We start from the raw sequence: 14376 nt of genomic DNA on the forward strand, positions 1-14376 counted from the left end.
CATTCATGGAGTCCAACAGAGAGCAGACCCATTTCTCCCTGTACAGTGGTGCCTCGCTAGACGAGATTAATTCGTTCCGGGACTCAATTCGTCCTATGAAAATTTCGTGTAGCGAGGCACTGTTTCCCATAGGAACGCATTAAAAGTCAATTAATGCGTTCCTATGGGCTCTGGGGGCCTGGCGGCGGCAGCGGTACTTGCTCTTTTGGCTCGGGGAAGGCAGGCAGGCGCTTGTTCTCTTGCCTGCCTGCCTTCCCCGAGCCAAGAGAGGTGTGTGCCACCGCTTCGCCCGACAGAGCCGGCATTTGACAGGGCTTCCGAACCCCCGTCAGATGCGGGCTCTGTTGGGCAGGGGGGGGGGAGAGGGACGAAGGAAGAGAAAGCAGACCTTTCTCGTCCTTCCTTCCTTCCTCTCCCCCTGCCGCCGACAGCTTTCCCCCCACCCCGCCCAACACAGCGCGGATCGGAGGAGAAGCCTCACCGGCAGAGACCAGCAGAACACAAAGGGGAACGAGCTGCAGCGCAGGAAGAAGGCAAAGGAAGATCAGCTGAGAGGCGGTGACAGCGTCTCTCAGCTGATCTTCCTTTGCCTTCTTCCTGCGCTGCAGCTCGTTCCCCTTTCGCTAGAGGAATGCCCTGTAGGTTTTGTGATCGGAGGTTTTTATGGCCACGCTTCGCAAGACGAAGCGGCGGCCATAGAAAACCTTGTCTTGCGAGGCAACCTCCGATCGCAAAACCTATTCGTATAGCGGAAAATTTGTCTAACAGGGCATTCGTCTAGCGAGGCACCACTGTATAGGGAAGTTTTTAATGTGTGATGTTTTACTCTGGTATTACAAGTAAGACTGCCATCAGCTAAGTTTTACTTGCTAGTAATCCATTGAAATTAATAAGAAGGGCTAAGTTAGGTCCGTTAATAGCAGGAGGTCTATTCTGAGTGATACTTTCTTGCTCACCGGCCGAGTGCCCCCTGCTGCAAAGGTGTTTTCCGTCTAAAGCCAACCTCCAACATCTGCCTCTAGCCGTCCTTTCAGGCTAGTCTCTCCCTCTCTCTCTCTCTCCCTCTCTCTCTCTCTCTCTCTCTCTCTCTCTCTCTCTCTCTCTCTCTCTCTTGCATGGACACCCCCTGCCCCTTCTCCTAGCTGGGGTGTGTCTTGTACTCCAACCTTTGATAGCTCTCCCTGTCCCAGTCCCTGAGGGATCTCCCGTGGCCCAGGGGTCACTCTCCTAGCAAGTAGCTCCCTTGGAGAGACGCCAGCCAGCCAGCCACTCTGGGCCCTTGGCCGAGCAGAAGAGCAGCCAGAGCAGCTCCCGGGCCAGGATCTCATCCTTTGCTTTTCTCCGGCCTCCAGGCGTGGAGGAGATCCTTTCCACGGAGCTGGTGCCTGGGGACGTCATTGTGGTCCCTCTCAACGGGATGATCATGCCTTGCGACGCGGTGCTCCTCAGCGGGACCTGCATCGTGAACGAGAGCATGCTGACAGGTAACGGGGAGGGGGTGGGCCCGGCGGGGCTCCAATCTGCAGCTGGGAACTGGGTAGTGCTGCTGGGGCTTGGGATCTGGGCCCTGTCAGCTGTGCCCTCCTCTCGTTGAAGGCGAAAGCGTTCCCGTCACAAAGACCAACCTGCCAAACCCGACGGAGGAGCCCAAGGGGGGCCTGGCGGACGAGGTGTACAGTCCTGAGGGGCACCGGAGGCACACCTTGTTCTGCGGCACGACCGTCATCCAGACCCGCTTCTACACCGGGGAGCTGGTCAAAGCCATCGTGGTCAGGACAGGTGAGACAAAGCTCCCCTGGGTATCTCCCCAAATATCCTGCACAGCATCCGTAGGAGGCCATCCTGGGCACTGGGCCCAGCTCTTTCTTTGATGGATTTTGGGATGTCTCTCTTGCTAAGCTATGATGGCTGTTGCTGGCAGCTTTCTGCAGTCCCTCTGACCCCCTCCTCCCTGCCCCTCCCATGCTGCCATCAGGGAGTCTGCAGAAACACCAAAAGCAGCCTGCTGTGGAGTCAGGCCATTTATTGGCCCATGAGCTCAGGGTTGCCTGCCCTGAACATAAGAAGGTGCTGCTGGATCAGAGCCATGGCCCATCTAGTCCTGCACCCTCTTACCACGGTGGCCAACCGGGTGCCTGTGGCAAACCAGCAAGCAGGATCCGAGCCCCAGAGGCCTCTACCCTCCTGCAAGTGGTGTGCAGAAGCATCGCTGCCTCCAACTCTTGCGGCTGGGAGCCACCCCTGGCCCTCTCCTCCCTGAAAGCTGGCAGCAGTGTCTCCCCAGGGCTTCAGACTTGGGGGTCTCTTCCAACCCTACCTGCAGATGCTATTCAGGACCAAATCTGGGACCTTCTGCACTCATAGCAGGGGTGCTGAGCTGTGGCCTTTGGCCTGATCTCCCCAGAGGGCGCTTGCTTTCCCCCTTGCTCGCCTTCTCACCCGAGGGGCTCACCTTTGGAAGAGCCGCCCGTCTCCGTTAATGAATCCTTTTCTCCTCCCTTGTAGTTCTGAGTGACTTGTTTGTCCTCGAAGGTGGGCTTTTGCCTGCTGGCTGGGCTGCTGCTGTAGCTACCTGGCCAGCTTGCCTAGAGACGGTCTGTCTTGGTGCCTCATAAACAAAATGCTGCTTTGGCTTTCTAGCTGCTGGGACTTGCAGGTTTGCGCTTGCGATGCTGTCTCCCAAAGTCCCCTTGCTTCCTTCTAGGCTTCAGTACTTCCAAAGGGCAGCTGGTCCGCTCCATCTTGTACCCAAAGCCGACGGATTTCAAGCTCTACCGAGATGCCTACATGTTCCTGCTCTGCCTGGTGGGGGTGGCCGGGGTCGGCTTCCTGTACACCGTGGTCATCAGCATTCTCCACAAGGTAGGAGGATTCCCACCCCTCCAGCCCCTCCTCCTTCACGGTCTCTCTGCCTATGCAGAGCTGCATCTGGGCAAACGCCAAGTGAAGCTGTCTGGGGACGGGGCTTGTTCTTCCCCCCTGCCCAGCCCCATATGCAACACCCCTGCCTGCCGTGTGGTTTTCTTGACCGAATCCGGAAAGCTCTCCGAGGAAATTGCCGACTCACATAGTTCCCAGTTGGTTGTGTTCAGCATAGATTGTCAGCTGTTAGTTTTGCTAAGGCTTCCTTTTGAAATACAGTGGTACCTTGGTTCCTGAACAGAAACATATCAGCTCCCAAAGGCCGCAAACCCAGAAGGGTTCTGGTTTGCAAACATTTTTCGGAAGCTGAACGTCCGACGCAGCTTCCACTTGAGTGCAGGAAGCTCCTGCAGCCAATCGGAAGCCACGCCTTGGTTTTTGGATGATTTCAGGAGTCGAACAGACTCCCAGAATGGATGAAGTTCTAGAACCAAGGTACCACTGTACCGGAAAGCAGTGCTACAGCCCCGGCCCTCAGATGCCTCCGGTGTGCGCATCTCAGGAGCATGGAAAACGGCCTTCTCCCAGGTTTGCATAGCTGCCCGTCTGCTCTGGCAGAGAGAGGGGAGGGGGCTCTACATGCCAGCAGCTGCCTGGTTCTGGGACATTCTGCTCCCCATCCCAGCTCCCAGTTTCCCTTGTTCCCTTGGTACAAGGTCTTGCCTGGGTGAAAGGGTGCTGCTAGATCAACAGGCTGCAGGTGTCCAAAGGCAACGCAAAAGCATTTCTCGGAAATGCCTTTGGCAAAAGACGTGGCTGCTTCCCAGAGCACCTGCTGCAGGAATCTCTCAGCGCAAGCGTCTGAAGAGCTGGACCCAGCCTGGCCTCTGGGCAGCCAGCGGTGAGTGACCCTCTTGCTCACCTTCCTCCTCTCCTCCTGCAGGTCTCGGCCGACATAATCATCATCGAGTCTCTGGACATCATCACCATCACGGTGCCGCCCGCTCTTCCTGCCGCCATGACGGCGGGGATCGTTTATGCACAAAGGCGGCTGAGGAAAATTGGCATCTTCTGCATCAGCCCTCAGAGGATCAACATTTGCGGCCAGCTGAACCTCGTCTGCTTTGACAAGGTTCAGATCATTTGCCAAACCGTTTTTTCCTTGATAAATTCTGAGCTGAGTTCAGGGCGAGGCTTCTGAGATCCTCCAGACTTCAAGGGGGGCCTCGTGATGTGCGGAATGACGCAGACAGGTTCATTGCCCTGAGCTGAGGCCAGACCCAGGAAGGGCCAAATGTTGGACCTCGACATTTTTCTCCTTGCTTCGCGCCCCTCGGGAAGGTTTTGGGCAGGAGATTAATTCAGTAAGATACCTGCAAAGAAGCAAATCACACAGATAAAAGCACTCATGTTGGTCGGGGATTAGAATGGTTTCTTCAGCTTCGTTGCCCGACAGATGTGGAAATCTTTTAGTAAGCATCATGAGAGTGTTGATAACCTTTTGGGAAGCCTGTGCAGAAAGTAGCCAGGGAATTCTGACGTCACCCAGTGAAGAATTCCTTAGTGCATGTCTTTGGCCAGGGCCCAGATTCCCCCAGCAGCCGTCACTCACAGCCCGTATATGCCCAGTTTCGCTGAGGTGGGTGTTCTGTGAAGCTGCTGGTGGGCGGAAAAGGGCTCTTGCCGTGCCCAGCTGGAATGGGAGGAAGGAAGGAAGGAGAAGGTGCTGGTCTCTCGGCAGCCAGCGCCGATGGAGAGGCCTGCGACTTCCTCTGGGGTGGGTGCTGTAGGCGACAGGGGAGGGGAGGAGCCTAAGCAATAGAAACAGCCAATAGGAGCCTGAATAGCTACTGCATGTAGAATGGCAGCATGGGAAGGGACCCCGAGGGCCATCTAGACCGACCCTCTGCAGCGCAAGCGCACCTTCCCTGCTGCATCTGCGTGAGCTTGCCGCTGTGGGGCTTGCCAGCCACGTATGCAGTCACTTAGCAACAGCCCTCCCCTTTCCCTCCGGCCTGCAGGTGTTTGGCTTTCTCCTCTCCTCTTTTCAGCCCAATCTTTCCTTCTGCTTGAGCGCGCAGGGAGAGGGGGAGGAGGACGGAAAGACCATAGAGCCATCTTCCTTTTTGCTGGGGGGAAAGAAGTGGCACAGCTTAGAGGGAAAGGTTTTTGGTGCTTTTGTAAAACTCTTTGAAGACTCCTCCTTTGAGGCTATTATAGCCACAAAAGCATGGCTTTATTTTTACTTTTGGGTTTTCTTCCAGGGCCCGGTGACCCTACCCTGCCCCACTTCCCCGCAGGGTCAAAACAAACCCTGAGCAGCCAGGCCCTCGAATCCCTGAATGCTTTGCTTTTTGTTTCTGAATTTGTTTTTCCTCCAGAACTGATCACAGGCCTCCTTTGATTTAGGAAAAAACAACAAAGCGAGCAGAGGGGCAGGAGATGGGGGGGAAGGGGCCTTGGAAAGCAAATCCTGCAGGGAGCTTGAATTCCTCCAGCTCTTGTTACGCAAGGCCAATTAATTTTAATGAATTGCACTTGCGTGTCCTGAGGGGCTTAGAGCTGGGCAGGTTGCCTGGGGCGAGTGCGGTGATGTCAAGGAGAGTCTGCTGCTTTTAGGGGTGGGAGGGAGGGGCAACGGGGCGGATCCTTCCTGCCTTGCCATGCTGACACATTCACTGCCCCCTGGTGCCAAGCGCCAAGACCTTTGCCACCCTCTTGCTCTTGGCCTTCTGTAGTTGCACAAGGACAGCATTTGGAAATGCAGCTGCTGCTCTTGGCTCAGGCTGATTCCTGGGTGTAGATTTGGGATCCCCCTAAGCCAGGCATCTCCAAAGTCCGTTTGGGGGGCCTAATCCGCCTGCTGGTTGGTTTAATCTGGCCCCTGTGGCAGTTATTTCCTGTGGTAAAACCCTAAAAATACCAACAACAGCAATCCTAAAAAATGCTCAACAATTTTGGTGTAAAAATCATTTTTAAAAAGCTCAAAAACTTCAATCCAAAAAAAAAAGGTTAACAACTTTGGTTGGCCCTCACGGCCCTTCACTTCATCAAATCTGGCCCTCTTTGAAAAAAGTTTGGACACCACTGCTAAGCACAACTTGACTGGGGCAAAGGGGTGTTTGTCTGGCTCCCCCCCCCCCCCGCTAATAGTTTCACAGCCTTGCAACGGGGTGTGAAAATAATTGAAACCGGAGTGAGGAAGTTGAAGTATTTGCAGAAGCTCCCCTTTTCCTTCTCTTTTGGCCTCCAGCTAGGTTTAGCACCCAGGGCCAGGGGCTCCCTTCTGGTTTCCAGGTCGGCCTGCTCCCTTTTGGGGTTAGTCATGTGCCTCTAGACACATTTTTGAGACGGCGCTCCCTGTACTTAGGCCAGTGGCCAAAGACTTTGCTCAGCATGTCTGGCTCTGCTTTTGACGTGTTCTTTCCTCCTCTACAGACAGGCACCCTGACGGAAGATGGCCTGGATCTCTGGGGAATCCAGAGGGTTGAAAACGCTCGGTAAGCTGCTTCTGTGGAATGTCGCCCCCCCCATTGGGGGCTTTCTTACTGTTAAAATAGGGCCCTCAGGCCACACCCGAAGGGGCCGCATGCGCTCTCCTCTTGGCAAGCCCCCAGTTCCTCTCCCAGGCTCCTCAGCTGGTCCCGCCCTGCTCTGCCAGGTGCCAAGGCTGCCCCTCAGAGGATGCCAGGGGAGCCCCTGTTAGGAGTAAGAGCTGTTCTGACAGTAAGAGCTGTTCGACAGTGGAATTTGCTGCCAAGGAGTGTGGTGGAATCTCCTCCTTTGGAGGTCTTTAAGCAGAGGCTTGACAGCCATATGTCAGGAATGCTTTGATGGTGTTTCCTGCTTGGCAGGGGGTTGGACTGGATGGCCCTTGTGGTCTCTTCCGATTCTATGATTCTATGATTCTAGGAGGGGCTTGCAGCCATCCCTTGAAATTGCAGGATACAGGGCAGTTTGCAGCATAAAAATACAAAATGAATACACAGAATATGTAATGTGGGAACAAAAAAGCAACCTCCCCCACCATTAAAAAGCCATTGATTGCTTAACCGGCCCAAGGCCTGGGAGAAGGTTAACATTTTCACCTTGCTCCTAGGTATGCAATGAAGGCTCCAGGCAGGCCTCCCTGGGGAGGGCATCTCCCAAGCGGGGAGACCTTGCAGAAAAGGCTTGCTCTTGCCACCCCCATGGCCCCTTGTATCTAAACCTCCTGGGGTGGGATTCCCTAGGTGGGGCTCAGAGGCAAGGGGGCAGCAGGGGGCGGCTGGAGGTGTAAATGACTCCCAGACCTTGAAAAACTGGTAACCCTAGATCAAGTTGATCAGTTTTGTTGACGATTGAACTGAATAGTTTTAGATGGATTTTGAATAAATGTGCAATTAATTGTTACTGTTATGAATTTCACAGTGTTCATATCTTCCTTAGTGGGTCCTGCAAAACACTATCCTGAATAATTATCTGAAACCAAGGCTCTTCTGGTGGTCTCAAGTTCAGCTGGTGCCCTTGCAAAGCTTTGTGTTGGTTTCAGATAGATTTCATCCAGCTTTTTTTTGCTGAGTGGAATCTGGCTTTTCTATCGGTCTAGTCTGGAGGCCTAGGGAGAGAATCGGACCTTCCCAGAACCAGCTCACCTGGCTTGTGAATGACCCCACCTTCCCAATCTTCTTCTTCTTTTTTGGCATCTAGTTTCCTCTTGCCAGAGCAAAGCGCTTGCAGCGAGAGCCTGGTCAAGTCGCCTTTCATCGCCTGCATGGCAACCTGTCACTCCTTGACCAAAATCGAAGGAGTCCTCTCAGGAGATCCACTGGACTTGAAGATGTTTGAAGCCACTGGATGGGTGAGAAGCTGCCTGCAGTTCTCCTATTGCCTGCAGTTTGGGTTGGGGTTTCAGACTCCGCAGGTGCAAATGAGGCAGGGCTTTTAAGGGTGTGTGACCGACCCATCAAGAGGTCTGTGGCTAAGGGGCAAGGTGTAAGTAAAATGAATACATGGGCAGCTGGTTCTCCTTGCGGCTCGCTTCTTGGGATGCCGGAAGCTTTGCAAGGCAGCAGGGCCACACGAGCCGTTGAGTCCACCCCTGAAAGGTCATAGGGTGGGATTCCCACACCTACCGTGGCTGGGGGGGGGGCCCTCAGGAGAACCCACAGTGGGAGGAAGTGGCGGGTTGTTCCACCTGGCAAGAGGAAACGGGACGTTATTCACGCAGCGCAGAGTTAAACTGTGGAACTCCCTCCCACAGGAGGGAGTGATGCCACCAACTTGGATGGCTTTAAAAGAGGATTGGACGATGCCACAGAGGAAGGGGATTGGTGGCTCCTGGCCAGCCAGGATGCCTCTGCTCTTCCTCCACGGTGCTTCTGAATCCTGGTTGCTGGAAACCCCTGCAGGGGGAGAGAGATGCTCTTGGGCTCGGCTCACTGCTTGCCGGTTTCCCACAAGAGGCACCTGTGGGCCACTCTGAGAACAGGATGCTGGCCGGGAGGTGGTTGGGGGGTGGGTGTGTCCTCCTTTGGCCTGATCCGGCTGGGCTCCTCGCAGTTGGAAGAGGGTGTCTCTTCTCAAACATGCGCTTCCTTCCTTCAGATTCTTGAAGAAGCGACGGAGGAGGAAACGGCCCTCCACAACCGCATCATGCCCACCGTGGTCCAGCCACCCAAGCAGCTTCTTCCCGACCCCAAACCGGCAGCCGACAAGGAAATGGTAGTTCTGCGCAGAGTTTCCCCCCGCCTTGCTCCCTCCTCGCGCAAAGCGGGGCTGGACCCTGGAGTGGGAGGCCTTCCTTGGCCAAGGAGCTGCAGTCGCCCAGCAGGGCTGTGGCCTGTTGCCACACGGCTGACCAGTCCAGCTGTGGGGGACGTTGTGGGCGGGGGGCTGGGAAAATGCTGGTTGGGCAGTTGGGCAGCGGACCGGAAGCTGCTTTGAGCGTCCGATGCTGTAGAAGCTAAGCTGCCTTCTCGTTCTTCTGGAAAGCAGTTGGCGCCTTGCAGATAGTAATCATTTTCTTTTTTTCTGTCCCCTCTTCTCCCACCCCCACCCCCACCCCCTTTGCAGGAGCTCTTTGAACTTTCGGTGAGTGCTCTCTCCCCTTCCCTTTGTGCCCCCTTCCCTTCCTCTCCACCCTTGTGCTGCTGAGCAGGCCCTGACTCCCCCCCTTCCTGACAGTAAGAGCTGTTCGGCAGTGGAATTTGCTACCAAGGAGTGTGGTGGAGTCTCCTTCTTTGGAGGTCTTTAAGCAAAGGCTTGACAGGCATATGTCAAGAATGCTTTGATGGTGTTTCCTGCTTGGCAGGGGGTTGGACTGGATGGCCCTTGTGGTCTCTTCCAACTCTATGATTCTATGATTCCTCTCACTCGGTTAGGCCAGTTACGAGATTGGCATCGTGCGGCAGTTTCCCTTTTCCTCTGCTCTGCAACGGATGTGCGTGGTGGCCAGAGCCCTCGGGCAGAAGAGGATGGATGCCTACGCCAAAGGGGCTCCAGAGGTGGTTGCCGGACTGTGCAAGCAAGAGACAGGTAAAGGGAGAGAGGGCTCCTTCCTTCCCCCCTTCCTCCCCCCCAAAAAAACCTGCACTTGAAAGGGGCTGCTTCTGATCCCCTTCCTTCTGATCCCCTTTCAGTGCCTGCGGATTTTGAGAGGGTGTTGGAAGAATACACCAGGCAGGGCTTCCGTGTCATTGCCCTTGCTCACAGGAAGTTGGAATCCAAACTGACCTGGCACAAAGTCCAGAATGTTGCCCGGTAAGTTGGCATCCCAGAGCAACGCAGTCCCGCCTGGCAGGACCGCTGGGGTGGTGGGACCCCGGAGTGAGTGGGGGACAGGGGCCCACTTGGAAGCCGCGCGACTCCCTAGCCCTGTGGTGTGTTCACAGGTGGCCTCTTCAAGCGCTGTTCCTTTGGGCTCTTGGCCCTGGTCCCTCCAAGCTTGGCCCTTCTTCCCCTTGACACCTTCCCCCAAGCACCTCGTGGGCAATCTCTGGTCCCCGAGATTTTGCTTTTAACCAAAAAGCCACCGACAGAGCTGTTCCCCACTAATTTGTCCAGTTAGTTCAGTTTCTGAAAGACGCCTAAGCTAGTGTTGCGTGATTTGTGCCTTTTGCAAGGAAGTCTTTCTTGAACCTCCTCCTGGCAGCTTCCTTGGCCTTCCCTTGCGGCTCCCACGGCCCATGGGGTTGCCTTTCTCTGGAGCCATCACAAGGCTTGGCCTCAGGCATTGGTGGGGGGCACTGCTTTGCATAACGCCTTGCTTGTGGGTTCGCAGCCACGGCCCATCCGCTTCTAGGCCAAGGTTTTGGGGTTCAGCATATAAGTCCCTGTGCAGGTTCCTTAAGGGACCTCCTTTCCCCTCGGCCTCTGGGTCCTTGAAGGGTCCTTGAAACATCTAACGTGGCAGAGTCCCCCTCTGCAGTAGCTGGGAGGGGGGCTTTCCAATGCGCCTGCCCCTGGTCTGCGGAGCCCTATCCAAAAACAAGGGGAGACATGTTCAACTTGTCTAGCTCCATGAAAAGGTCTCTGCCATGGGCCTTCCTTTTGTATTGTTTCCCAGTCTTTAGGGTGGTAGTACTACTTTTTAAACTGCCTTTTTATTTTTAACTCTTATGATATACTTGTAGATCAGACAGATCGGACAGAGCCTTTGGAGCTGTTTGTGTGTGGGCTGCGCAGGATTTTGCTGCCATGAATAATGTGTTGACCCTTTGCAAATTGTCCCTGGAGTGACTTTTTCCTTGCAGTGCATCAGGCCCTGGAGGGAACTGTAGTTTTCCTAATGGTGTTTGTCTGCATTCTCTTATCTCTTCCCCCCCCCTCCTGTTTTGCTGCAGAGATGCCATTGAGGGCAACATGAATTTCCTAGGCTTGATTGTAATGCAGAATAAGCTCAAGCAAGAAACCCCAGCGGTGCTTGAAGTTCTGCACAAAGCCAACATCCGCACAGTCATGGTTACAGGTGGGGGAGCTGCTGTTGTGAAGCCATTGCAGACCAGGGGCTCTGCATTCTTGTTGCTGCTGCTGCTGCTGGAGTTTGTATTCCAGCACTGCCCCCTGCAGCTGAGCTCTCTGGGTGGCTTTGGGGGTGGCCCCCTTCCCTAGCCCCTCCCCAAGCCTCTCCATCTTCTTCTGTCTACAAAGGCAGAAGCAGGTGGGGTGAATGGAGCAACCTTCTGAAGAGCAGAGGTTGGACGGCCACCTGTCAGCGGTTCCTTTCCTGTGATTCCTGCATTGCAGCGGGTTGGGCTAGATGACCCACGGGGGTCCCTTTCAGCCTTGCAATTTTGTGATCCTTCGAGATTGCAAACGGAAACGAGGAAACAGCTGATCCAGAAAGGGGGGGGAATATGGCAGAGCGTGAAGAATTAGAAGGGTGAGGAAGGGCTTGCCAGGAGGGGAAACCGAGGCCCAGCGAAACATGCCGTGCTTTTTCTCCACAGGTGACAACATGCTGACGGCCATCTCTGTGGCCAGGGACTGTGGGATGATTCTACCTCAAGAAAAGGTGATCATTGCTGAAGCCCTGCCTCCCAAGGACGGCCAGACCGCCAGGATCAACTGGCATTATGCAGATGCTCTCGCCAAAGGCACCGATTCCCCACCAGCCATTAACTCGGAGGTAACGGCAGAACTCTGTCGGTCACGGGGAGGGGGGGAGACTTGCTGTTCTCTCCCCCTCCCAACCCATATTGTGGTTGCTTGGAGCCCAGCATTGCTTATTCATTTGTTCATTTCATAAAATTCATACACAGCTTGATTGTAAACCCCCCTCCCAAAAAAACCCTTAAAGCAGTTTACAAAAAACAGACAGACAAGAAAATCAAGAAAAAAATGCAGCAGTACTTTAAAATGGGCAAAAAGTTAAAATATTAAAACAAGATCAAAATGTGATCAGCTTTCTAAGTATCTGGGTCGGCTTGCCTAAGCAAGGATGTTTTTAATCCAGTCCAAAGTGTAGAAGCTGCCACACTAAATGATCAGTTTCTTGCAAGTGCAAACTAATTATTAGGTGACCCAGTAGCGCTGCCAGTTCTGTGGGTCAGGCCGGTCAAGGGGGCGCATGTGGGGTGAGGCCATCTCATAGGTGAACGGGTCCCAAGTTGTGAAGGGCCTTCTATGCTCATCGCAATGCTGTGAACTTGGCCCAGGAGCAAATGGGCAGCCAGTCCAGATCTCTGAGCCCAGGGGTTCTCTGCAGACAAGGAGGCCTCCCTCCTGACAGCAATGGTTCTGCAGCATTCAGCACTGACGGCAGCTTCCGGATCCAGCACAAAGGATGTCTCACATGGAGCGCATTCTGAGCGGGGAAGGCACTGGTTTGACTCCTTGGAAGGGAGGCAGGTAGCGCTTTCCACACCGTTGCCACATCCCTCTGAAGAGGCATTCTCTCCTGTCTGGAGGACAGAGGTGGAAGGCCTCTTGTAAGGCGGCCCTCGGCCCTTGCAGCTTTTTCTATTCCAAAGGTGTTCCTCGTAACATTGCTTAACTGTTTGCCAGGGGAATGGCAGCCGTTTCTCAGGTGAGCCTGGGAGCTGATGACCGTCCCTGTTTTGTCGCAGGATATCCCCGTCAAATTGCCCCCCGAGAGACTCGAGGACCCCCACGTGACCAAGTACCACTTTGCGATGAACGGGAAATCCTTTGCTGTCATCCAGGAGCACTTCCAGGACCTCATCCCAAAGGTCTGTATCTGGAGCGGCTCTCTGGGTGGCGAGAGGCGGTGGCAAAATGTCAGGAGCTGCTCAGACGACAGGAGATGAGCGGGAGGGGAAGAATGAAACGTCTATTCTAACTTCCTATTTCAGTCTCTCACGGTGCACAGACAACCAGAGGGGGCATTTCCCCTGCTCCCCCCACTTTTCTGATGTCTCAAATAGAACAAACAGATGAGATGATGACTTTTGTAGAAGAGTATTTAATGTTCTGTTTCCTCCCAGGATGAGCAGGAGCTTTTGAGACAAGAACTTCCTGACAGTAAGAGCTGTTCGACAGTGGAATTTGCTGCCAAGAAGTGTGGTGGGGTCTCCTTCTTTGGAGGTCTTTAAGCAGAGGCTTGACAGCCATTTGTCAAGAATGCTTTGATGGTGTTTCCTGCTTGGCAGGGGGTTGGACTGGATGGCCCTTGGGGTGTCTTCCAACTCTATGATTCTGTCAAGCCTCTGCTTAAAGACCTCCAAAGAAGGAGACTCCACCACACTCCTTGGTAGCAAATTCCACTGCCAAACAGCTCTTACTGTCAGGAAGTTCTTCCTAATGTTTAGGTGGAATCTTCTTTCTTGTAGTTTGAATCCATTGCTCCGTGTCCGCTTCTCTGGAGCAGCAGAAAACAACCTTTCTCCCTCCTCTATATGACATCCTTTTATATATAATATGAACATGGCTATCATATCACCCCTTAACTTTCTCTTCTCCAGGCTAAACATACCCAGCTCCCTAAGCCGCTCCTCATAAGGCATTGTTTCCAGGCCTTTGACCCTTTTGGTTGCCCTCTTCTGGACACGTTCCAGCTCGTCAGTATCCTTCTAACTATGTTTCCTAACTAAAAGGCAAAGTTTAAGTTTGGGAGCAGCTCAGAATAAGCTAACCCTGCTGCATAAAAAACTGAAGTGTTTCCTGCTTGGCAGGGGGTTGGACTGGATGGCCCTTGTGGTCTCTTCCAACTCTATGATTCTATGATTCCATGTCTCCACCATGCACCCCTTTTTCTAGAAACCTTCAGGAACCTTCCAGGCGAAGTGGTTGCATCATGACAACACACTTGCCAGGCCTCCTGTGTGGTTTGACGTTGAATAGCTGTGTTGACCAGTAGCCACTGATAGCCACCTCCCACCCCCAGTTTGTCTCACTCTTTAAAAAGCCACGCAACTAAGCCACCAGCTGGCCTGTGGCAACAACACCTGCAAGTCTGTGATGCATTTTGTACGTAGGAAAGTCCTCTTCTCCCTCCTGAGTCCCCTGACAGCCCCATTTCATTGGGCAGCCCAGAGTTCATCGTTCATTCCTTTATTTCTATCCCACATTTCCCCTCAAGGAGTTCATGGTGGAACAACAACCCACCTTGAGCTCCTTGGAAAACGGGTGGGGTAGAAATAAATAAAAATAATAATAAGGGACCCAGGTGGCGCTGTGGTTAAACCACTGAGCCTAGGGCTTGCTGATCAGAAGGTTGGCAGTTCGAATCCCTGTGACGGGGTGAGCTCCCGTTGCTTGGTCCCAGCTCCTGCCAACCTAGCAGTTTGAAAGCACGTCAAAATGCAAGTAGATAAACAGGAACCGCTACAGCGGGAAGGTAAACGGTGTTTCCGTGCGCTGCTCTGGTTTGCCAGAAGCGGCTTTGTCATGCTGGCCACATGACCTGGAAACTATACGCCAGCTCTCTCGGCCAATAATGCGAGATGAGCGCGCAACCCCAGAGTCGGTCACGACTGGACCTAATGGTCAGGGGTCCCTTTACCTTTACATGCTGCCCTAGCCACTGTGGGAGGCTCCCAACAAAATATTAAAAACACAACAAAACATCAAACA

The 14376-nt window shown here is 53.8% G+C and overlaps 1 protein-coding gene across 6 annotated transcripts in view; it reads left to right on the top strand.

Annotated features, from left to right (window-relative positions):
* The window catches only part of ATP13A3 (ATPase 13A3), a 50103-nt gene that overhangs the window by 20766 nt on the left and 14961 nt on the right, over positions 1–14376 (top strand). For all 6 annotated transcript variants that reach the window (XM_035132984.2, XM_035132986.2, XM_060274239.1 and 3 more), the window contains 13 exons: positions 1353–1484; positions 1597–1779; positions 2705–2862; positions 3806–3994; positions 6301–6362; positions 7552–7702; positions 8449–8565; positions 8917–8934; positions 9225–9378; positions 9483–9603; positions 10686–10810; positions 11292–11470; positions 12411–12533. In XM_035132984.2, the coding sequence (XP_034988875.2) occupies positions 1353–1484; positions 1597–1779; positions 2705–2862; positions 3806–3994; positions 6301–6362; positions 7552–7702; positions 8449–8565; positions 8917–8934; positions 9225–9378; positions 9483–9603; positions 10686–10810; positions 11292–11470; positions 12411–12533 (1712 nt within the window). The remainder of the gene's footprint in view (positions 1–1352; positions 1485–1596; positions 1780–2704; positions 2863–3805; positions 3995–6300; positions 6363–7551; positions 7703–8448; positions 8566–8916; positions 8935–9224; positions 9379–9482; positions 9604–10685; positions 10811–11291; positions 11471–12410; positions 12534–14376) is intronic.

This window comes from Zootoca vivipara, chromosome 5 (assembly GCF_963506605.1).
Source record: "Zootoca vivipara chromosome 5, rZooViv1.1, whole genome shotgun sequence".
In the NCBI taxonomy this organism is placed as follows: domain Eukaryota; kingdom Metazoa; phylum Chordata; class Lepidosauria; order Squamata; family Lacertidae; genus Zootoca; species Zootoca vivipara.